The 24,499-nt window shown below is 41.0% G+C and overlaps 1 protein-coding gene and 1 long non-coding RNA gene across 2 annotated transcripts in view; both read right to left on the minus strand.

The window, feature by feature from the left end:
* Dars1 (aspartyl-tRNA synthetase 1) overlaps nucleotides 1-24,499 on the minus strand; it is a 55,299-nt gene that overhangs the window by 9,124 nt on the left and 21,676 nt on the right. Inside the window, 5 exon segments of the mRNA NM_053799.3 lie at nucleotides 1,583-1,717; nucleotides 3,131-3,242; nucleotides 11,386-11,445; nucleotides 13,395-13,475; nucleotides 16,456-16,558. Of these exon segments, the coding sequence (NP_446251.1) occupies nucleotides 1,583-1,717; nucleotides 3,131-3,242; nucleotides 11,386-11,445; nucleotides 13,395-13,475; nucleotides 16,456-16,558 (491 nt within the window).
* LOC134481554 (uncharacterized) lies at nucleotides 5,782-9,852 on the minus strand. The gene is made up of 3 exons (XR_015635874.1): nucleotides 9,727-9,852; nucleotides 9,467-9,626; nucleotides 5,782-5,912 (listed from the first exon to the last, which is right to left on the minus strand). It is a non-coding gene; the product is annotated as an uncharacterized LOC134481554 (long non-coding RNA).

Below are 24,499 nucleotides of genomic sequence, written 5' to 3' on the forward strand. Positions count from 1 at the left end.
ATGCAAGATCCTGAGGCGCCACCTCAATAATTAAAACCAGACTCAATTATGACCAATATAGTGAGTTTGTCTCCATTTTATTAAGATGTGACCCAAGCAAAATGAAACTGCGTAAGTGAAGCAACATTACACACTTTCCAGCAACTCCCAGTGCAGCCCCATGCTGCCTGCATCTCCCTGCAGTCCTCTGACCGACCAGCTGGCTCACCTTTCACTCTACTGCACATTAATATTCCTGTAACCAGCCCCACTTGGACACTCACAGGGACTCCCAAGACATAAAATAAGTCTGAAACCTTTACACTTTGCAATTTAATCTTAGCCTGTCCTTCTACCTTCTAACCATACTCTTATTTCTGTTTTCTCTGGTAGTCCATACTTTTAACATCACCTCAGTTTTTATATATCCAACTACATCCTTAAAGACACTGTAGTTTGAGTTTTCTTTTACGGTGACTTCAGCAATATTTCTACACTCACTGTTAAATTTTACAGCACATTCTGATTCTTCTTTTTCCTTTGAGACAGGGTCTCACTCAGTAGCCCTAGTTGTCTGGAACTCACAATGATCCTCCTGTCTCAGCCTCCTGAGTGCTGGGTTATAGGCATGAGTCACCACATGACTCCCCGACACAGACTTAAGGAGATGTCATTTGGATATACTCATGGGGTTATTTTGCAGTTCATTTGCTTATTCCCCACATGGCATATTCAGTACAAGCAGTGGGGATAACATGTTACCTTTTCACTCAAGGCATGGTCTGTGAACTAGGAGTGGCAGCAGTCACCTGCGTGCGTGTCAGAGCCCAGTCTCAGGTTTTACCTGAGGGTGCAACAGAACTGCATTTCACCAAATCCTCATCAGCATTCCACACGTGCTGCTGCTTCGGCACCCAGCCTAAGAATACTCACAATACATGTCCGGCAAATAGCTGCTTGATAATTTCACACTGAGATGCCTGTGCCAGTTCCCCTATTAGCAAAAGCTTAAGCAAACCCCTCTAACTGGAATCCTAGGTGGTTGTTGGCTATGGCTCAGCAGTTTAGAGCACTGGCTTCTCTTCCAGAGGACCTAGGTTTGATTCCCAGCACTTGCACGAGAACTCATTGAGATTTGTCTGCCTCTGAGTCCTGGAATTAAAGGTATGTATCACCAAGCATGCATGGCTGGTCCCTAAAGCATTAACTTTTAAGATGAGGTGTTGTCATTGACAGACACACACACGCACACACGCGCACACACACACGCGCACACACACGCGCACACACACGCGCGCGCACACACACACACACACACACACACACACACACACGCTTTCAATTCTATCTTGAAGTTCAGGTCGATATTTTTTCTGTTTGTTTTTGTGGAACTGAATGGAGAGCTGTGCGCACACTAACATGTTCTATCACTGAGCTAGCCATGCACCCGGCTCGTACATTCTAGTGCTTGCATAGTCAGCATATAGAAGGGTTTTAAGCTTTCAAAGTAAACTGGTAACCGCTCTATAATTAATGGACTTAATACAATTATTTAACTCAACATAATCACAAAATTAAGGAACATATAAATGAAATATCTTACCTGGCCCAATGCAGAAAACCTTCTCAAAATCAGCACAAATGCACATCTGCTTATATAGCTGTGGAGACTGAGCGAGGTAGGCATTACTTTTAAAATAAGACACAGTAAAAACATTGGCTCCTCCTTCGCTGGCAGCTGAAACACAAATGTTTGCATTACATCATCAATTGTATGTTAAGTCATGTGAATTCTTAAGTAAAAGAAAAAGTAGTTCACTTAGAGAAAAAAAGAACACCTAGAAAATCGAGAATTGCAGATAAATGTTCCCTTTTCAGAACTGATTTTATATTTATTACTTTAAGGCTATAATAACCTACATGAATAAATAGAAGGAAAGACATTCTTAATCCCTTTCTTCCCTTTTTCTGAGTCAGAGCCTCATCATGTAAAGCTACTGTCTTAATTTTCTTTTTTGAGAAAGGGGTTCTCTGCTTTTCCCTGGCTGTCTTAAAACTCACTCTGTAGGATCAGGCTGGCCTTGAACTCAGAGGTCCACCTGCCTCTGCTTCCCAAGTGGGAGAATTAAAGGTATGTGCCACCATGTCTGGCATTTTAATTATTTTTCTAACTGTAACAAAATACAATGTTTAATTAACTGCTATTCTTGCTTGTATGTAATATATGTATATTGTATGCACACCTTATAGCAGAGGAGGTCAGAAGAAGGCACTGCATATCCTGAAACTGGAGTTACAGATAGATGGTTCTGAGCTACGGTGTACGTGCTAGGAACTGAGCCTGGGTCCTCTGAAGAGCAACAAGAGCTCTTAACCACTGAGCCATCTTTCCAGCCCATGAATGATAGTCTTTAAAACTATTTATTGATTTAGTGTATATGTTCACCTGTGGGGAATGCATTGGAAGGCCAGAGGACAGCTTATAAAGGTCGGTTCTCTCCTCCTCTCCTTGCCTGCAATGCCCTGGGGACTGAACTCACGTTGTTGGGCTCGGTGGCAGTGGCAAGCCCCTTTACTCACTGAACCATCACACACTGGTCCTGAAATGATTTTGCCCCCTTTGGAGAAAAGCTCTCGTTATGTAGCTCTGGCTAACCTGGACCGCATAAAGATCTACCTGCCTCTGGCTCCAGAACGTTGGGGTGAAAGGTGTTTTGCCATGAAGACCAGCTAGAATGCTATTTGTAATACATCTTTTAAGTGTTAGGTCAGCAGTTCTAAAAGGGTAGATGATCAAGACAAGATTCTCATGCAAGAATGACATTAATGGGTATCTAGTGATTTTTACAATGCATTTTATACAAAACCAGATTGCAGTACTAGTAAATTTTGAACAAAATTTATGTAATAAAAATATCTATGGTCTAGTGGGAATTGTGCTGTGCTTTGCTACTGCACTATTTCCTCATAATTACCACAACATGACTCTTGAAGGAAGAATAGGGAACACTGTAGACCATGGTATTACTGACCTTGAAATGGAACTAAACCTTAAGGGACTCTTGGGATTATTCAGTTAATAATTAATATAAGCAACACCTAGAAAGAACAATTAATGTTTTTTAATTACAGGAAACATTATGAAGCATACCTGAAATTATTTTAGGAGTCTGGATTTCCACAAAACCTTTGTTAATTAACGTTTCTCGGAAGAGATGGCAAATGCCGGACTGGAGATGGAAGATGGCCTGGCTGGTTGATGTCTGTAAGAGAGCATCAAGATCTCCTTTAATCAATCTGGAATGCCAAGCCTTCACCAAGACTAAGTCAAACTATTCCAGTTCTCAACAATTAAGGCCAACAGTACTGGACTGGATAGAACACACAACAACCCGAGCGAGAAGATGATGAAACTCGCTGCAATCTAATGAATACATATGACTACACTGAGCCATTTTGACTAGAGACGCTTCCTGAGCAGATGGTCTAATTTGTAAGAATTCCATTTGAGAAAATACTCAACTATTAATGAAACACCCTGCTTGCAGGTCCTCTCAGGGACTGTTTTTAGAGGTAACCCATTAAGTGAGATGTGTCAATATTTACATTGCATACAAATACTCTCCTAAGTAAGAGTTTAGCATGGAGCAACAAATCACCAGAGACAACTGGTGGTATAATCCTCACCACCAATTATATGCTAACTATAGATAGCCATGCGTTTGTTCCATTGAGAGCTTGCTACTGTCTCCTTTTCTATTTCCTTTCATTTTTTTCTCTTCACCTCCTTAATTATTCTGGCTTCCTTTGTTTACTTTCAGTCTCAATCAGGATCGATAGTGACCAGAGCTCTCTATTAATTATCTGTGCTCCAGTCAAAAGAAGTGGCTTCTTTTGAAGTCTTGCCTAATACATTAAAGGAAAAAAGTGTTATAACCAGATAGGTGTCTGGTAAAATACCGGACATCAAACCATACCACTGGGTTGGTACTGAGGAATTTCAATGAATTGTTCTATGGCACAGCTCACTCCTGCGTAGGCACACACAGCATTCTGATGCGGACACTAAGGATGAGGTCACCTCTCTGCATCTCCTTTACTGGAAAGAAGATCCGGGCTTATTTTTGCTTGTTTGTTTGTTGTTTGTTTTCCAAGGTAGGATTTCTCTGTGTAGTCCTGGCCATCCTGGAACTTGCTCTGTAGATTAGCTGGCCTTGAACTCATAAAGGTCCTCTGCTTCTTGAGTGCTAGGATTAAAGGCTTGTGCCATCACCACCACCCAGTTGGGGGTTTATTTTTTATATTTTATTCTGTGTGGATGTGTTACACCTTATCTTCGAGGTCAAAGGATAACTTACGGAAATTGGCTTTCTTTTTATACCACATGAGAACTTGGTACGGAATATCAGGCTTAGTGGCAAGTGACTTTATGCCTTGAGTCATCTTGCCATCTCAAACCAGGGCACACTTAAGCAATGCTACTTTATAATTCAAATTCAAAGTACAAATTAACGATTTCTCACAAAACAATAAATATTCTAAAAGCCTCTATAATCTGTTTAATTATTCACTTTGAAGATATTTACATTTAAAGGGGAGAGGATTGGGACTCTACTTATTTACTTGTTCATTTACTCATTCATTCATTCATTCATTCATTCATTCATTCATTCATTCATTTTTTGCATTAAGTGACTTAAAGAAACACCAGTTCACCCAATCACCACAAATTGTGTATCCTTCTATTTTCAAAACTTAGTAACCTATACGTTAAAGATACATCAAATGTCATTATATTGCTACACATACGGAAACACAATTCACTTTAGTGGAAGATATTCTGTAAGGGCCACTAGTTTGCTTCATAGCTATTCATTTCTTTTAGCAGGCATAGCTAAACTTAGTACTTTTAAAATGCAAATTTTAAAACAAGACCAAAAAACAAAAAATAAATATACTGTATCACATATCAAACCCCTATTTTTGGTTTCCTGATTATATCATACCGATAAACCTGTCAATGTGTGTGGAAAATGGACCATGTTGTATAGGAATAAAACACCTCCCTGCCCCATTAAGCTCCTCAAGGTACTTGCTGGCTGCTAGAACAGGTACCTATTTTATTAAAAAGAAGGAACTGGGGATATAACTCAAGGCTGTATCATTTGTCTAGTAGGCTAATAATATTCAAAAGCCTGTGCTCAATTTGTATTACAGAAGAAGAAAATATTAAAAAGAAGAAAGCAGGAGTGTAGCTCAGCAGTAGAGGTCTTGCCCAGCACGCACAAGACCCTGGGTTTAATCTCTAAACGCGAAAAAACCAAACCAAACCAAAACCAAAAAATACCAAGAAACTGAACACAGTTATTCAGATGATAATTCCAGTATGTCCCACTTTCTACTTAGCACCTATATGCTAAGGGGTATTCTCTAGCAGATTCTACCTCTTAAACGGTTTGTCATGATTATGCAGTGCACACCTGTAACACCAGCTCCTAGGGTGAGATAGGAGGCCTGCCAAAGACAGGGCGGGGACTGAGTCCTGCCACAATGAAGAATAAGGTTGGTAAGAAGAGTGAATCAGAATTTATATTTTGAAAATACGGTTTTTCTAAAAGCAGTAAGAAAGAAAAAGTTTCAAAGGAAATCCTTAATTATTTTGATTATTTGTAATGCTGACAAGAATTCTTACAAAGAGAACCACACTTGATACTTCTGACTGAACTTCAGTTATCTTTGTACTCAAGACATAAAAAGCCACCACTAAGAAGCTTAAGTATCTATCTCTGTATGGAAACTTGCCTAGAGGAAGAAACTGTCCTCAGAGGGATTGTGCTCATCAGACCAAAGCACAAAGCCTGGAAACTCTGAGTCTACTGTTGAATCATGTTCCGCATCTGCTCCTTCTTCAGTCACAAAGCATCCTTAGGACACTAGAGGATGACACGGAGTTAGTAAAATCTAAGCAACAGTCAAGGGACTTTTCTGTCTTCTGGACAAACAGTCATTCTAGTTAGAATAATAATATTTAAAGAGAATCAAAACCTGCTTCTGCCAATTCTTTTAAAATAGAGACTAATTTCAGGGACTGGAGATAACCCAGCAGTTGTTAGACAAGGTAAAAATAAAGGGGGAAAATTGCTCAAACCAAGACTCTAGAGAATTAGTCTCCCCGAGGTCATGTTATGAGAGAAGACCACTGCACCAGGAGGTGGTGGGAGTGTGGTACACACTTTTCATCTCAGCTCTCGGAAGGCACAGAGAGGCAGGCAGATCTATGTGAGTTCGAGGACAGCCAGGAGTACAAGGGGAGATCCTGTCTTAAAAAAATTAAAAGAGGAGGGAGGGGATGGCTGGAAGGAGGAGGAAGAAGAACAATAAGAAAGAAATCGCTGCATCTTTTCATCTTTTAGGACAAGAGGGCCAGGATACTGGAAGAGTCCGAAGTGTTGAGAAGTCAGACAAGCCCACGTCTACAATCGAACTGTCAATGGCACTGACTAGTTCACCAGTCTCACAATAAATTATTTTTAGCTTGTGGCTTAAAAAAAAAAAACAACCAAACAAACAAACAAAAAAAACCAAACAAAACAAAAAAATCAATTGCTACCTCAATTGAACCCACTATAGATAGCTCTTGCTTCTTTCTAGTTCATGGTTTATGAAGCTGGACTGAAGAGAGATCTGATGAACATTTCTCAGTTGCAAATCCGAAATGCTCTACAATCTGAAACTTTCTGAACATTGATATGATGCTATAAGCAGAAAAATCCACACTTCAAGACGGTCTTATGCAGAAAATTAATTTAAAATATTGCATATAAAATCACCTTCAGACTATGTATACATACAGATTATAAGTGAATTTCATTTAGACTTCAGTTCCATCTCCAGAGTATCTCGGTATGTACATGCATACTCCTAAATCTGAAAAGACTTCAAAATATTTACAGTTCCAAGCACTACATACAAAAGACATTCATTCTGTCATAGAAAACTGGATAGAAAGCTATTTCTAAAATTATACCTTTTTCATTCCAAATGAGCTATTTAAAAAAAAAATCAGGTTGATGTAGAATTTATAATCAAGTTCAAGTAACCTCTGAGATAAAAAAAAAAAAGCCTGGAATCACTGAAAAACTGCAATTATATTAGCATGATAGGGGCTTCAGCAGAACTCAGGTTAAATTCCTGCCAAGACTCGAGCATGCAGACACGGGGGCACGCGATAAAGGCACTGCAGACTGAGAGTGGTGGGTTTGCAACACAACAGTATCAGGCATCCCTACAACACTGATTCAGGCCAACAGTTACCACACATCTAAGACACTCCCAGGACTACCCTCAGACCATCTGAAACTGTGTTTAAAATGCTACAGATTATGGTAACCACCCAGCTATGATTCTTACAGCATTCCCAATGTTCTCTCTGCTGCTCACAGAAATCAGCATTACTTCAACTTGTTTCTGCCTCTACTCATTTCCGCCACGGTGGGTTTCACTTACATAATAATTATTTCCCTTTAAATCACACCTTAAATCCTTAGCAATATCATATATGAACACATGAATTTAATTTGCAAGTTAAATCACATTAGCTATTAAAATATAATGTATCTGATTCCACCATATGTATCTGTATAGATTTCCACTATATATTTCCAGTTTTAGAAAAATATTGCAAAATTGAAATGTCAGAAATTCCAATATGCTGGCATGCAAATTATATTGCCAAGAAAATCTTTTGTATTAAAAGGGTATAAAAATTCTTTAGAAATACAGATTTTTTTTTATTTTCTAGTTGAAAAAGAAAACAGACCATTATTATAAACTGTCTAATTGTTGTATAAGTGTTTTAGGATTTTACGGTTTTGTTAATGACATTCTTAGAAAGGGATACATTGGGCTGGAGAGATGGCTCAGTGGTTAAAAACCGTGCCTGCTCTTCCAGAGGTCCTGATGGTGGCTTACAACCAACTGTAATAAGATCTGATGCCCTCTTCTGGTGTGTCTGAAGACAGCTACATACATGATAAATAATTCTTTTAAAAAAGGGGAATACATTTAAGTTTTTTTTTAAGATTTATTTTATGTATATAAAGTATGCATATAAGTGTTTTGACTGAATGTATGGATGTGTACCATGTGTATGCCCATTGTGTCCTCAGAGGTCAGGAGAGGCCATTATTAGATTCTCTGAAACTGGAGTTGCAGATACTTGTGAGTTTCCATGACAGTCCTTGGAAACAAACCTGGGTCCCTGGCAAGAAGAGCAAGTGCTCTGAATTGCTGGGCCATCTCCACAGCCCTCCACTCCCCAATGCATTTATTAATATTTGTTTTTAACTAAAAATTCACGTAAATGGGTGTATGCCATGTGGTTTCAGTGCCCAGGGAGGTCTACAGGAGCACGTTGGATCCCCTGGAATTGGAGTTAGTTACAAGCTGTCATGTGGGTGCTGGGAAACCACAGTGCAAGAACAATAAGCACCCCAACAACTAAGCCATCTCTCCAGTTCGCGCCTAAATCAGAACAGACAAAACAACACAGCACTTATGTGAGGGAAGGCAGGTACCTGCCATGATGCATGTGGCAGCCAGAGGATGACATTCAAGAGTTGACTGTCTCCTTTTATCCCTGCTTGGTGCAGGGATACCCACACGGATGAGCCATCTGGGTATCTCCAAGAATGTTGTTACATTGTTAAAGGCGTTTTTTCTCAGAAACCTCTGAGTTCAATGACTTCTGTAAGAGCCCTCACTCACTCGGCCCCTATTATGGATCACTGTGGCAGTTTACTTCACCCTCCAACAATGGCAGGCTATTTGTGAAACTCTGTGGAAGGGTGGCACTTACATCAGAATCTCTCTTTGACTTCTTATTCTTAGGCACAGATAAAAGTCACCAAAATAGCAATATTTACATTTCCTCTTGGGGTTCATTCTGTAAATAAGTGTTCCCTAAATAGAAATATATTACATTAGTTAGTGTAACACTGCAATTTATTTATTTCAAAAAACCTTTTACTGTTTTATGTGTAGGAGTGCTTTACCTGCATGTTTATCTAACATTCTATTCATGGAATGCTGTTGGAAGCCCCAAAAGAGCACCAGATCCTCTGAACCTGGAAGTTACAGGACTGTTACAGTTGTGACCTGCCATGTGGGGGCTGGGAACTGAACCCAAGCCCTCTGGAAGACCAGCTAGAGCTCTTATCCACTGTGTCATCTCTGCAGTCCATAGTTTATTCATTTTTTAATTGACCCCCTGCTCATGTTACCAGTTTCATATAGATAAACATTGGAATATATAGCAGTTATCTACTTCAAAGAACTCCTAGGTAATTTTAGGAGATTAGACCGTTGTATGAGGTCTTAGTGCAGTCCTACCTTCCTGGGATTGTCAGGTTATCGTACAAGCTGAACTATTTTAAAAAAGCATATCACATTTAGGCTCCAGATATAGTTAAGTCCGTTGAGTACCTACCCAGCATGTTATGAGGTCCTAGATTCAATACCCAGCACAACCGGATATAATAGCATCTGCTTAGACTATCAGAACTTGAGAAGTAAAAGCAAGAGGATCAGAAGTTCAGGTCATCCTCAACTGTACAGAAAGTTCAAGTTCAGCTTGGACTGCATGAGGCCTGTCTCAAAAACAATAAACACAAGGGTCTGGTGAGATGGCTCAGCCAGAAGAGATACTTGCTCTAATCCAGTTGACCTGAGTCTGACCCCTGAAATTACCTGGTGTAAGGAGAGAGCCGACTCCCACAAGCTGTCCTCTGACTTTCACATGTGCTCCACTGCAAGTCTCCCTTCCTCAAAATACATAAGATGGCCCATGCAAGTGTTAAGGACAAGGGTTTGGCTCACTGGTGCGTAAAAAGGCAAGTGCATATAGTGATTACTTACACTCACAGCACTGTGGGGCCAGAGGCAGGAGCAGGCTGGTGAGGGAGACCGACCTCCAACAGGGACCCTGCATGTAGTAAGAGACCCTGCATGTCTCAATATGTAAAGTGAGGAGTGGTCCAGAAGAACGTGGGCAACTGCTTCAGGCCCTAACACACAGATGCACGAAGGGCATAGGCACTCACACACACACATCTTTACACATGGACCTCCATAGAGGGGAATATACACATATGCACATGCAAACCACAAGCATAAAAGACATATTCTCTACTTAGTATTTTCACCAACCTGGGCCCAGTACTGCTAGGATCTCCAGCTTTTCAAGAAAAGTCATTTAGATGTTAGTATGAAAATCTTCCCAACTTTCTTTTCCTCCCACAGATCATAACACTACAAGATGGCCTCCAACTCATTTTTCTTTTACTTGTTTGTGAGCTGGTCTCATTACTGTAGCTAAGACTAACCTCTAGTTGCCTATGTAATCTAAGTACACTTTGATATTTACTGCCTGAGCCTCCTGAATTTTGGGGTCACTGGTACACACAACCAAGCCTGGTTAAATCCTGGGCTCAAGTGATTGTTCTGTCTCAGCCTCCCAAATACCCGGGATGGCAGGCCTGTGCCATTGCTCTCAGCAAAACTTCCATTATTCAATGGTGGCCATGCATTTAAATTAAAACGCCCACACCACTAACGTAATTTTTCTGGGCCAACCTGTAGAGTAAGCCAATAACAATGTTGAACAAATACTATGAGCAAACACATTATATCCAACTCCTATGACCAAATACATGAAAAAAACCTGAGCTTTCTAGGCACTACCAGGTTGCTTTGTTTTTCAACATTACTTAAAAATGGAGATTTAAAAATAAGACAGAAAGCAAATAAAAGAAACGACAAGGGGACACGCACAACTCCAGAAGAATCAAAGTCAGACAGAACTTGGGGGAGCAAAGAACCTGAGCATGAGATAGAGTACTTAAGGAGGAAGATGTGGTCAAACATTAAGAAAGAAAGATGACAAATCAATGATGAAACCACTGAACTCTTTCACTTGCAACCAAACCAAAAGGGAAATAGAAGCCCCATGAGACGGCAGTGTAGACCACGACAGACGGGGACCTGCTTCTTCATAACAACACCTGTCACTACCTGGCTGCACTAAATTGTAAGCAATTTCTTTCCCATCTTGCAGTGATTTAATGGTTGCATTTCCACTTGCTGACAAACCTGTATAAAACAGACATCACCTGGAAGCCACCCAAACATTGGTTTTTATAATCATCTGTTGTTTTCAAACAAAGGAAGACAGTACCCTGTGAACTGTACTCACCTGCTCCTGTTACTGGCAGCCCTTTCTGTGGGAAGGGTCAGTCAGAGAGGTACACTATGTCTTACATCATGATATTAACACATAGGCAAGTGGCACTTAGCTTTACGGTCTCTCCACACATTTCAATATTGGCATAACAAACAAATGAGGCATACCCTAAGGTCAATGATTCTGTTGTCTAATCTTGTATCTTGGTTAACGGTAGCTCTCCCGTCCTTAAAAAAAAAAGAGAGAAGTGGGAGGGGATGAGAAAAACAGATTTTACCAGTATTCTGCAGTACACAAGCACACATACTCCCCACTCTAAGAAGCGACGTTTCCTTTAGTGAGAGATGTTTATGTTAATAATGTACATGGAAATCAAGAAGCCAAGATAATGAACAAAATAAAAAGAAAGCCAGGGAAAAGTCAGTGTTAGGAGGCAGAGATAATGCTGGGGATGGTATGGAATGCCTTTAATGCTAGCACTTGGGAAGCTGAGGCAGGTGGATCTCTGTGAGTCTGAGGCTAACCAGAACTCATAGGGAGTGAAACTGTATCTCAAATACTCTCCTGCCCCCCAACACCACACACCAACAAAAGAGAAAAGGGAGTGAAGGGGAGAGAGGCTTAGACTAGATATGTCTCAGTGGGTAAAGCATATGTTATAAGGGATGAATACTGGACTTCAAATGCCAATTATCCCTGGCAGTATTACATGAAGCTAGCTAGACTAGCTTAATTAGTGAGCTCTAGGTTCAAAGAGAGATACCCTGTGTCAATATAAAAGGTTAAGGTGGTTAAGGAGGATAGACACCCCACTATCAACCTCTCGAATTTAATCTGCACATATGTACTGACGTACATGGGAACATGGATACACATACATATGCAGCCACCCACACAAAACAGAGAGATGATAGAATGAGAAGGGACAGATACGCAACACAGCTTTCTTTCCCTTCTCCAACTCTCTGCATTCTGGATTTAACCTGTATGCCCTTGCTAATACCTAACAGGAAAAATACACAGACCAAGCGCTTTGTGTTACTAACCTATGCAGTTTTAAAAGTACGCTCTGGGGACTTCCCAAGGTCCCCTAAGACTTTCAGGAATCCCTGAGATCATTCTCTCCTTTGGGACACTAGTGGGGGAGGGGACAGTGTTTCTCTGTGTAGCCTCAGCTGTTCTAGAACTTGCTCTGTAGACTAGGTTAGTCAGAGATGCGCCTGCCTGGAATTAAAGGCCTGTTCTGTCCCACTGTGGCTAGACCTCTTTTTTTCCTACAATGCTTTTCATTCTCACTCATGAGTCTATTAAGAAGTTTGTGGGCTGGAGGGATGGCTCAGCAGTTCAGAGCACTGAATGTCCTTCCAGAGGTCCTGAGTTCAATTCCCAGCAGCCACATGGTGGCTCAAACATATGTAATAGAATCCAGTGCCCTCTTCTGGTGTGTCTGAAGACAGCAACAGCGTACTCACATACATAAAATAAATAAATCTTTGAAAAAAAAAAAAAGAACTTTGTAAAAGCTGTATGGTTGGTAACTTCTCAACACTGTGAATTCAAGAACTATGAAAACCTAGATGTATACAGTTAGATATTTACACTTTGTCCATATTTAACATGATGTCACACTTGTAACAGGAAAGTTTTGTTTTGGAAAATATAAAGTATGTTTTGGACACTTACTTTTTATCTAAAATATATTCAAGCATGCAATACTTTACTGACAAACACATCAATAAAACAAAAGCTTATGGGGTTATCTTTTATATTTTTAAGGAAATAAAAAAGGACTTTTTCCTTTGGATTCTGGGACACCTGCCTGATAGACAAAGCTCTATCACTGAGCTGCAGCAACCTTAACTGTAAACCAGGTCAGGTCAGCAAAACTTCTAAGGAGTAAGAGCAATGTACTGACCCTGGCCTCTTGAATAGAGAGCGAACCCTCTGCCTGCCCTGTAAGTTTAAGAACAGAACTCAGGGGGTTGGGGATTTAGCTCAGTTGGTAGAGCGCTTGCCTAGGAAGTGCAAGGCCCTGGGTTCGGTCCCCAGCTCCGAAAAAAAGAACCAAAAAAAAAAAAAAAACAGAACTCAGATCAATCTCTAGGTACTGAATACATAAATACAGTCAGTGTTACTGACTACCCACAGCAAGCACAAAGTGTGACACAAACTTTACCTCTTCTCCTTCCACCTCAGGCCGAATGGCATCATCCAGCTGCAAGGGCAGGCGAGGCTCAGCCAAGCTAATCACATAAATCTAAAAGTGAGAAATTGCCAAAAATATTAAGTCAAGAAAACCAATTATCTTCTGCTTAAAGACAATGTACATGAAATGGTGTTTGCATACATCTTTAACTGAAAATACTTGGTGAAATAAAATAAGGTGATATCCATTTAAAAAGGTCATTTGTTTTTATTTTATGTGCATTGGTGTTTTGCCTGCATGTATGTCTGAGTGAGAGTCAGTTCCCTGGAACGTGAGTTACAAACAGTTGTGAGGTGCCATGTGGGTGCTAGGAATTGAACTAGGGAATTGAATCATTAATCAATTGCCCAGATGATATCCATTTTTAATCTATGTAACAGGGATAATATTTTTGACTTTATGAATTGTTTGAAGTCAACAAAAAGAACAAATATTTTATTATCCGTAGGTATACACCAATGTAATAAATGAAAACTGTGATTAAGGAAATCAATTCCAAAGCTTCATTTAAAATGGAGTCTACCACAAGGACCAAAGCATTAACACAGGAGTTGCTATTACTGTTAGCAATTCTCAGTCATTCCCCACCACTATGACCTGCTAGGCCACGCCCACCTTCCTTTCTTTATTCTTTGTCTCCTTTAACTGTCTCCTCTCATTAAACATCACATTTCTGTTCCTGCCTGTCTGGTCAGGAGCTGCCTCACAGGGGATGCTCTTTTATGCTGTCAAAGTCCCTCAATAAGCACACTAATTTTATATTTTACCGATAAAAATAGTGAGTTTATGAGTAAGGCAGTGTACGGTCTGGTTTTGTGTGTCAACTTGATACAAGCTGGGATTATCACAGAGAAAGGAGCCTTCCTTGAGGAAATGCCTCCATGAGATCCAGATGTAAGGCATTCTCTCAATTAGTGATCAAGGGTGGGAGGGCCCATTGTGAGTAGTGCCGTCCCTGGGCTGGTAGTCCTGGGTTCTGTAAGAAAGCAAGCTGAGCAAGCCAGGGGAAGCGAGTCAGTAAGCAGCATCCCTCCATGGCCTCTGTGTCAGCTCCTGCCTCCTGACCTGCTTGAGTTCCAGTCCTGACTTCCTTTGGTGATGGAAGTGTAAGCTGAATAAACCCTTTCCTCCCCAACTAGCTTCTTGGTCATGATGTTTTGCACAGGAATAGAAACCCTGACTAAGACAGGTAGGGTTTTCTGAACACCCTTAACAACATATTGTCTTATCACTTACACTCAGTGACTCACAAAAGGGAATTAACTTTATTTAGTTAAGCTAGGAAAGGAAGCTATAGTCTCCCAGTTTGTAGATTACACTTGGCATTCAGATATAAGTGTCAGAAGGCTTTACTCTAAAGTAGAATTATCTATCATGGTTCCCTACACCCAAGTTTTAGGCTTCCGTTGGTTAACACAATCTTGACCTTCATATCCCAAGCTGAAGAACCCAAGTGCTACTGTGACTTTCTTTTTTTTTTTTTTTTTTTTTTTTTCCGGAGCTGGGGACCGAACCCAGGGCCTTGCGCTTCCTAGGTAAGCGCTCTACCACTGAGCTAAATCCCCAGCTCCTTACTGTGACTTTCATAACCAGTGGAAATCCACCCTCTCCTCCATTTGGTCTGAGTTCACAGAGTACTTGACACAAAATACATAGCTGTAACTGTTGAATACATTAAGAGTGAGGGACAGTCAATTGTTTATGATACAATTTAAATTTTTTGTAAAATACTTTATTATTATATTATTTTTTTAAAAAGATTTATTCATTTACTATATACAAGTACACTGTAGCTGTCTTCAGACACACCAGAAGAGGGCATCGATCAGACGGTTGTGAGCCACCATGTGGTTGCTGGGAATTGAACTCAGGACCTCTGGAAGAGTAGTCGGGTGCTCTTAACCACTGAGCCATCTCTCCAGCCCTTATTATTATATTATTAATATATAGAATATATCACGACGATGATGGAACTTGTAAGTTTCTAAGATTTAAATATTTATTATTGATACTTCTAATGCAAGATATGTGCTCTGCCATTGAGGTAGATTCCTTCCAATAAAAATCATAAAAATGGGGTTGGGGATTTGGCTCAGTGGTAGAGCGCTTGCCTAGCAAGTGCAAGGCCCTGGGTTCGGTCCCCAGCTCCAAAAAAACATAAAAATATGTGGTTTCTTTTCTTTTTTTTTTTTAAGTCATTAAGTTTTCCTTAGTAGAGTACTGAAAACATGTCAGTTGGAAGATAGTGGTGACATATCCTTTTTGTCAATATAAACAGATTTCTTTGGTAGACTTAACAAAGAAAGTAATGTGTCAGGTCAGCTCAGCAACAATACAAGATTTTCTGTATCTCAGAGCTCCATGACAATTAACTCCTATTAAATTTAACTTCATTCCCAAATCCACGGGTATAGATGTCCTGAACTCTCTTGAGTGTGTCAACCAGTCGTTCTTACGTATGCTCCTAAGTACTCTGCTCTTCCCTTCTGTGGGAAGGTGTCTCTGTGTACATGTTCTTTCTGAGGGAGGGAAGAAACTATCCCTTGTCTTGGAAACTTCTTAAAACTTTATTTATATGAATGTGCACATATATGATTATTTATTTTTGCTCACATCATAGGACTAGGTCAGAGAGCCATTTTTGAGTTGGTTCTCTCCATGTATTGAGTGGTTCCCACAGCGCACGCAAACTAACCAATTCAATGACTAACATAAACCTCAGAATTTTACATCAATTTGTTGTTGTGGTTTGGTTTTCCCCTGAGACAGGCTAGCCTCAAACTCACAGATATCTGCCTATCTCGTCTTCAGTTGCTTCCATTAAGGGTGTATACTAAGATGCCCAGCTACAACTATTACGAACATAAAGATCTGACATAAAATGGTCTAAGAATTCCTCAAATCTATATATAATCTTATCCGTGTCTCTCTTATTCTTTCTTTTCTTATGGTGCTGGGGGTCAAATCCAGGGTACCATGCATACTATGCTGTATCCCCAGACCTCACAATTATATTACTAAATGAGGCTACCTTCTGGACGTGCAACTCAACATCCTGCTGTGTACAGCTTCCAATTTTCTGATTTACTTTTCTCACAATGCCTTCTACGTCAATAATACTTTCTTTGTTGATGCTGTCAAGAGAAAAAAAAATCCTCATGTTAATAATCTCATTAGAGGTGTCAGAATTCATTTGGTATTTAAGCAGCAGAATATGTCAACCATTCTTTAATACAGGAGACAGTTTCGATAAAGTCAGCCTCTTCGATCTACTTAAAGCATGCTATTATGCAGTATACTTTGGGAGACTTGGTTAAAGTGATGACTTTTTAAAAAGATGCCACAGTTTAGTAACCATTTATAAGATATTTGGGAACATAAAAGGCAATAGGACAAAGTGAACTGTGAAGTTTCTGAATTATTAGAAAACCCTTTCCTTCTTATATTCGCGATTCACTAAGATCAGCATTTCCTCTAATAAGAAACACTGGCTTCAATAAATGCGATTACTGTTATGTAATGGAATTAAGTAATAGAAGAAGGTCAACCAAAAACTGTTCCAAGTACTAAGATTATTAGGGTGCTGCTTTGCAATCACAGCTTCATTGTCTAGGGTTTCTTTGTTCACCTTGCCCCTGGACTGTGACTGATAACCTTGTGTGCACTCACACTTAAGGAGTGCTTATGTGACACTTGTATTTGGTGAAAACTGTAAGATTTAGTGTTCATGGAAAAGTTCTTTTTATTCTGCTACAGAATTGCACCTTCAGTAGTTGTGATGTTACTAGACAGCCTGGAAACCACACACTGCTACCTTTACACCAGAACACCACAGTAAGCCACAAGGTAATCTACAAAGGGTTGGAAAGCCTAGGCTGAACGCCTAGGATTCTGTCTGGAGGCAGAAGCATTGGGGTCTCTGAGTTGGAGGTCAGCCTGGTCTCAGAGTGAGTTCAAGTAAAGCTAGGGCTACACCGAGACCCTGTCTCAATAAAATAAAATAAAATAAAATAAAATAAAATAAAATAAAGAATTAACAGCTATTCGTAGCTTTTCTCTTTTGAGTATCCTGTATCACAGTCATGACTGAATACCTAGCTAAAGAAAAATCATAGTTTGTAACTAAAAAGTAGGTGGAAGAACCCTGGCAGTGTAGTGCCTGCCCGACTCTCCTAACAGCTGCCCGTCTGCATGCAGGAGCACACCTGAGGCCTGAAGAGGCGTTCAGGGCTTCTTTCACACGTCTCCGGGAGGAAAGATTTTCCTCACTTGTCAATATAATATACCGGTAGCTAACCCTACTTCATGATAGCACCAATCTTCCTCTTGTCCATAGCTCATAGCTCTTTGGTTTTACACCCTCTGACTCCCATGTAGAGGCCTTTGATAATCCTCTCCATCTTCTGTTAGCAGAGAGCCTTCTTCAAAGCCACTTAAACATGTCCCCCACCTCCTTTGAGACAGGGTTGCATTATGTAGACCGGCTGTACTAGAACTTACTATATAACCATGGTTGGCCTCAAACTCAGACAGCTGGAATGAAAGGTGTAGACACCATGCCCATAACACTGCTTTAAACAAACATACAAACAAACAAATCACATTGACGTAATTCTGTGTGTGTTTGGGGGTGGGAGGAGATGCATATAAACCAGTCGGAAGCCCTAGATGACTCAGGTCCTGAGTGAACGTGTGTTTGTTGACATGGATACAGCAATGTTTGGGACCCCATCAAACCTCAGGCTCATGGGAAAATGGTAGTTTTCCTCTGGACCATGTGCAGATGTTGACGATGTGAAGGAAATGTTCCCCACAGCTTACACCCCATTAGATATTTACTGCCTCAAGACTGCTCCCTAGAGACTACTCCTACTAAAATTAGCTAAACCTGTCTCCTTAATCCTTGCTTCCTTGATTAAATTGCATGCAATAACCTGCTTTTCTGTTTACCTCTATAAAACAAACATGTTGAACTAGCAGGGTGCTGAGATTCAGACTCAGACAACTTGGGTAAGCCAGTTCTTTTTTTTTTTTTTTTTTTTTTTTTATTATTATTAACTTGAGTATTTCTTATATACATTTCGAGTGTTATTCCCTTTCCCAGTTTCCGGGCAAACATCCCCCTCCCCCCTCCCCTTTCTTATCGGTGTTCCCCTCCCCACCCTCCCTCCATTGTCCCCCTCCCCCCAACAGTCTAGTTCACTGGGGGTTCAGTCTTAGCAGGACCCAGGGCTTCCCCTTCCACTGGTGCTCTTACTAGGATATTCATTGCTACCTATGAGGTCAGAGTCCAGGGTCAGTCCATGTATAGTCTTTAGGTAGTGGTAAGCCAGTTCTTTAATCTGATCGTGTGGGTGCAAGGGACCAAACTTGTCAGGTTTGGCAGCAAGGACCTTTTCTTGCCAGACTACTTTGCTGGCCCAATCGCTCCACTTTTTGTACTTATTTTTAAGATTCATGTGTGCATGATGAGTGTTCTGCTTGGATGTATACATGGGTACCCTGTGCATGCCTGGTGCCTACGGAGGCTAGAAGAGGTGGAGTTACAGATAGCTGTGAACCCAGGTCCTCTGTAGAGCAAGTATTCTTATCTACTGAGAACTCTAATTTTACACTAGTTTCCTTCCAGAAAAATATAAAAATTTGAATGTAATGGTTTGTATATGCTTGGGCTAGGAAGTGGCACTATTAGGAGGTGTGGCCCTGTTGGAGTAGATGTGTCACTGTGGGTGTGGGCTTAAGACCCTCATCCTAGCTGACTGGAAGTCAGTATTGTGCTAGCAGCTTTCAGATGAAGATGTAGAACTCTCAGCTCCTCCTGTACCAGGCCTGCCTGGATGGTGCCATGTGCCTGCTTAGATGATACTGGACTGAACCTCTGAACCTGTAAGCCAGCCCTAATTTAATGGTGTCCTTATAAGAATTGGTCATGGTGTCTGTGCCCAGCATTGAAGCCCTAACTGAGACAGTGAGCAAAGAGACCCTCTGCTTAGGACTGGCTGGAAATTTCCTTATTAGTACCAGATGTTAGGTTTCAAGTGGAGATAATTGGATGAGGTGCCTATTTAACATATCAAAGGGGACATGAAGGCCAGGTTCTCGTATTCTTCAGCCCCTACCTGTTGTTACAAGGCCATCCTGACTGGCATACCCCACCTCCTACCCCCAACTCTTCAGCCCAGGGGGTTAGGCTGCTCCTCCCTATATAATCCAACATTTTGGTTACTGGTCCTCTTTGTACCTTTGGGTCTTTTGGCTGCCACCCAGCCCCAGCACTGCTCAGTCTGCTCATGTCCATTCTGGACTCTCCCAGATGGCCCTGCCTCTGGATATGCTCTCCCATGTGTCTGTAATATACTTCTCTTCCACCACACCTAGGAACAGTCAGTCAAGTTCTGTTTTCCTATTTTATTCATTCACACACATTCTTTAAATTTTGAATAATCCATTTAATAATAATATTTTATTTATTTATTTATTTATTTATTTATTTATTTATTTATTTATTTGGAGCTGAGGACTGAACCCAGGGCCTTGTGCTTGCTAGGCAAGTGCTTTACCACTGAGCTAAATCCCCAACCCTGATATTTTTATATATCTAAATTTATGCCCTTATCTACCCCTATTTGCAGAAATGAGTGAGTTCATAAGAAAAAAACATAAACAAGAAAATTAATTTATAACAAAGCACTAATTCTAAAATTTTCTAGTAGAACAACCTGTAAGCAGCTGAGAGTTTTCTGTGTATTTGTGTGTGCAGATGCACATACATGCACACTTACAGTCAGCACAGCGACAAAACTACCTGCCAATGTAATTTTTTTTCTGAGGTGCGGTGGTTTTGAGACAGCTTCCCAAAGCCCAGGCTGGCTTTTATTTAATTCATTATGTAGCCGAGGTTTCCCTTGAACGCCTTACTTCCACCTGAGCTTACAGATGTGTCTGTACCACTACACCCAACCCCAGAGCAGCATGTAAAGACAGTGTATAGGACACAGTCTGCCACCAGAAAGACACTGGACTAGGTAGCATTCAATTCCACATTTGAAACATGCCTCTATGTCTGCATTTTGAAAAAGAATTGTCTCTACCAGGTAACTAGAAAGCTTGAGTTTCATAGATGCTGTGTAGTGCAAAATAATCCCTGGTGGAAAGCAAAGGAACTCCCAGGAGCTGATTCGGTACAGGAGAAATGGAGGGCGTAAATTACACACATCTCTGCCAGAACTAGGTCAGTCGTTTTTATTATTAATGCCTGAAACACATGGTCACTGCATCGTAGACCAGTCTCTTTCATTTTCAACCACTCTTCTGACTCTCCATATAATTAATCACTCAGTAAATAAGATAAATTAGTACAGTCTTGATATTAAGATGTTCTTAAGGAAAAGGCAAAACAGATTACATGCCATTTATTAGGAACTCCCAACCACTAACTCAAAACTTTAGTTATAACCAACAGTTTCCATAGAACAATTTGCAAAAGGAATGAATCATTTTTTTTTTTTTATTAACTTGAGTATTTCTTATATACATTTCGAGTGTTATTCCATTTCCCGGTTTCCGGGCAAACATCCCCCTCCCCACTCCCCTTCCTTATGGGTGTTCCCCTCCCAACCCTCCCCCCATTGCTGCCCTCCCCCCAACAGTCTAGTTCACTGGGGGTTCAGTCTTAGCAGGACCCAGGGCTTCCCCTTCCACTGGTGCTCTTACTAGAATATTCATTGCTACCTATGAGGTCAGAGTCCAGGGTCAGTCCATGTCTAGTCTTTAGGTAGTGGCTTAGTCCCTGGAAGCTCTGGTTGCTTGGCATTGTTGTACATATGGGGTCTCGAGCCCCTTCAAGCTCTTCCAGTTCTTTCTCTGATTCCTTCGACGGGGGTCCTATTCTCAGTTCAGTGGTTTGCTGCTGGCATTCGCCTCTGTATTTGCTGTATTCTGGCTGTGTCTCTCAGGAGAGATCTACATCCGGCTCCTGTCGGTCTGCACTTCTTTGCTTCATCCATCTTGTCTAATTGGGTGGCTGTATATGTATGGGCCACATGTGGGGCAGGCTCTGAATGGGTGTTCCTTCAGTCTCTGTTTTAATCTTTGCCTCTCTCTTCCCTGCCAAGGGTATTCTTGTTCCCCTTTTAAAGAAGGAGTGAAGCATTCACATTTTGATCATCCGTCTTGAGTTTCATTTGTTCTAGGCATCTAGGGTAATTCAAGCATTTGGGCTAATAGCCACTTATCAATGAGTGCATACCATGTATGTCTTTCTGTGTTTGGGTTAGCTCACTCAGGATGATGTTTTCCAGTTCCAACCATTTGCCTACGAATTTCATAAAGTCGTTGTTTTTGATAGCAGAGTAATATTCCATTGTGTAGATGTACCACATTTTCTGTATCCATTCCTCTGTTGAAGGGCATCTGGGTTCTTTCCAGCTTCTGGCTATTATAAATAAGGCTGCAATGAACATAGTGGAGGACGTATCTTTTTTATATGTTGGGGCATCTTTTGGGTATATGCCCAAGAGAGGTATAGCTGGATCCTCAGGCAGTTCAATGTCCAATTTTCTGAGGATCCTCCAGACTGATTTCCAGAATAGTTGTACCAGTCTGCAATCCCACCAACAATGGAGGAGTGTTCCTCTTTCTCCACATCCTCGCCAGCATCTGTTGTCCCCTGAGTTTTTGATCTTAGCCGGAATGAATCATTTTTATATTTTATAAAAGCCTTCTATAATGAGTTTTGCTTTGTTTTGAAAGTTGTTCTATAGTCCATGTTGGCCTTGAGCTCATTGTCCTCAGTTTCCTGAGTGCTAGGATTACAGGTGTGTACCACTTACCCACTTCAGAGGGTCAGTTTATTAAAACATAATCCCGACCTGGTTAGGTTTCTATTGTTGATAACAAGATGGCAAACGCAACTTGGGCAGAAAAGGTTTATTTCATGTTTTAGTTGTAGTCCACCAAGAAGGGACTCAATAGAAACTCAAGGCAGGAAGGAGCCCAGAGGCAGGAACTGAAGCAGAGACCATGGAGGGGTGCTGCTTCCTGGCTTACTCAGCCTTCTTTCCTTATACAACCCAGGCCCACCTGCCCAGGGGTAGCACAGATCACAATGGGATGGGCCCTCCCACATCAATCATTAATCAAATGAAATCACCACAAGCCATTCTGGTGAGGACATTTTCTCAGTTGAGGTTCCCTCTTCTCAAATGATCCCTGCAGAGGTCTCTGTGACCAGCATGGCCAGCAGAGTAACAATGTGTGGGAGGCAAGAAGGTAGTTCAGTTCAGTAGCCCATGTTGGTTCAACTAGTTTATTTTAGACACATTTTGTAGAGCTTTCCTGGTGATGATTAACTTAATCTTATATGCACAACAATAAAGCTTACGTTGTGACTACACTGAAACTCTGTAAAAATACATGTGATGTCTTCCATGAAGATGGGTTCTGCAGATTGACAAGCTCATGATTTGGGTCTGGAGGAGGACCTGGTGTGGTTTTAGCCACACTGATAGCACAAAGGGGACCATGTCCATTCCCAGCCTTCTGGGCAGAAAATAAGTTATACATCCCTCCCCTTGAAAAGACATCCCTGGCTCTCCTAGTACTCATCTGTGAGCACAAGGACCTTGATACCCTCCCAACACACACAAAAGCCAACTTGTGCTGACACTGACACACACACACACACACACACACACACACACACACACACACACACACACAAACAATACAACTGAACCCTTGTCAACTCAATACACAAGCATATAACTATTAAAGTGTAATCTTTGTCCCCAGATCTCATTCTAATATTAATATCAAAAAATAAAACATAAATAACTTTAACTGTTCCAGTGTTTAAAAAGTTCCAGTCATGGAACTGGAGAGATGGCTCCGTGGTTAAGGCACCTGGCTGTTCTTCCAGCAGACACTGGGTTAGACTGAGGCACCCATACGCTAATTCACAAGTGCCTGTAGCTCCAGTCCCAGGGGACCTGACACCTTCCTCTAGCTTCTGCAGGCACCAGGAATACAAGTGGTGCCCAAACATACATGCAGATAGAACATTCATACATAGAAATTTAAAAAAATTCAGTTAATTAGGCGCAGTAAATTGAAATTGGTCATAACACATCTATCAGTGAATCAGAACATGAGGCTGCCTGTGTCAGCCCCTTTTCATGACTGGGATCTTCAGAAAAATTGGCTGAGACACGGGGCTGTAACAAGCCTTGTGCTTACTCCAAATTAAACATTAGAAAGATCAAATACTTTCTCATCCTTTCATATAAATAAATAAACAAAACTAGGAAACTACAAATGAAGGAAGGGAGATAGGGAGGGAAGGGAAGGAGGGACCAACACAAAGGCATATTAGTGAATTTTCTTTCCCTCAGTGGGTCATTTACTCTGGAGATCACTGGACTAAACAAAACTTATAAATGCTGTGAAAACGCTCCTATTTGAGTAGATAATCTGAAGGTCATTGCTCAAATTTTCCTTTCTACACAGGCATGAGATAAATGTTAAGTAGCACACTACTCTAGTCAAAACCATGGCAATACTACATGCACATGGGAAGATAGTGAAGATGTAAACCTGGGGAGGGAAAAACCATCTCAGCATTCTTATCTTGATGTTGGGTCCTGGGCCAAGTGCCAGCTCTTCCACCCTCCTTTTTCCCTCCTTCTTTCATTCCTCCAGTTTTGTTCTGTCTTTCTGGAGTACGGTGTGTTAGCACTCAGGAGGCTGAGGTAGGAGGACTGATGTTGAGTTCAGACACGTGGATTACAAAGTAACTAGAAGCCAGCCTGGGTACAGCATGGGACCCTGTAATCTATCTAAAACACCAAGCCAGACCAGACCTCCAGCTTAGACGGTCACTCATCTGGGAAAGACAGACAGAGCAGCACGGTTTGTTCTTAGATTTTAAGCTACTTATTGGCTGTGCTGAGGCTGGAGTCTGGGGCTTCACTGTTCATGTTACTGAAGTATCCTACTTCCTACTGACCCACATTCCTAGTCCTTAAGCTATTAAAAAAAAAGTTAAGAAAACATGGCTTTAAAACTTATCTTCTGGG

The sequence above is a fragment of the Rattus norvegicus genome, chromosome 13 (genome assembly GCF_021556685.1).
Source record: "Rattus norvegicus strain SHRSP/BbbUtx chromosome 13, alternate assembly SHRSP_T2T, whole genome shotgun sequence".
In the NCBI taxonomy this organism is placed as follows: domain Eukaryota; kingdom Metazoa; phylum Chordata; class Mammalia; order Rodentia; family Muridae; genus Rattus; species Rattus norvegicus.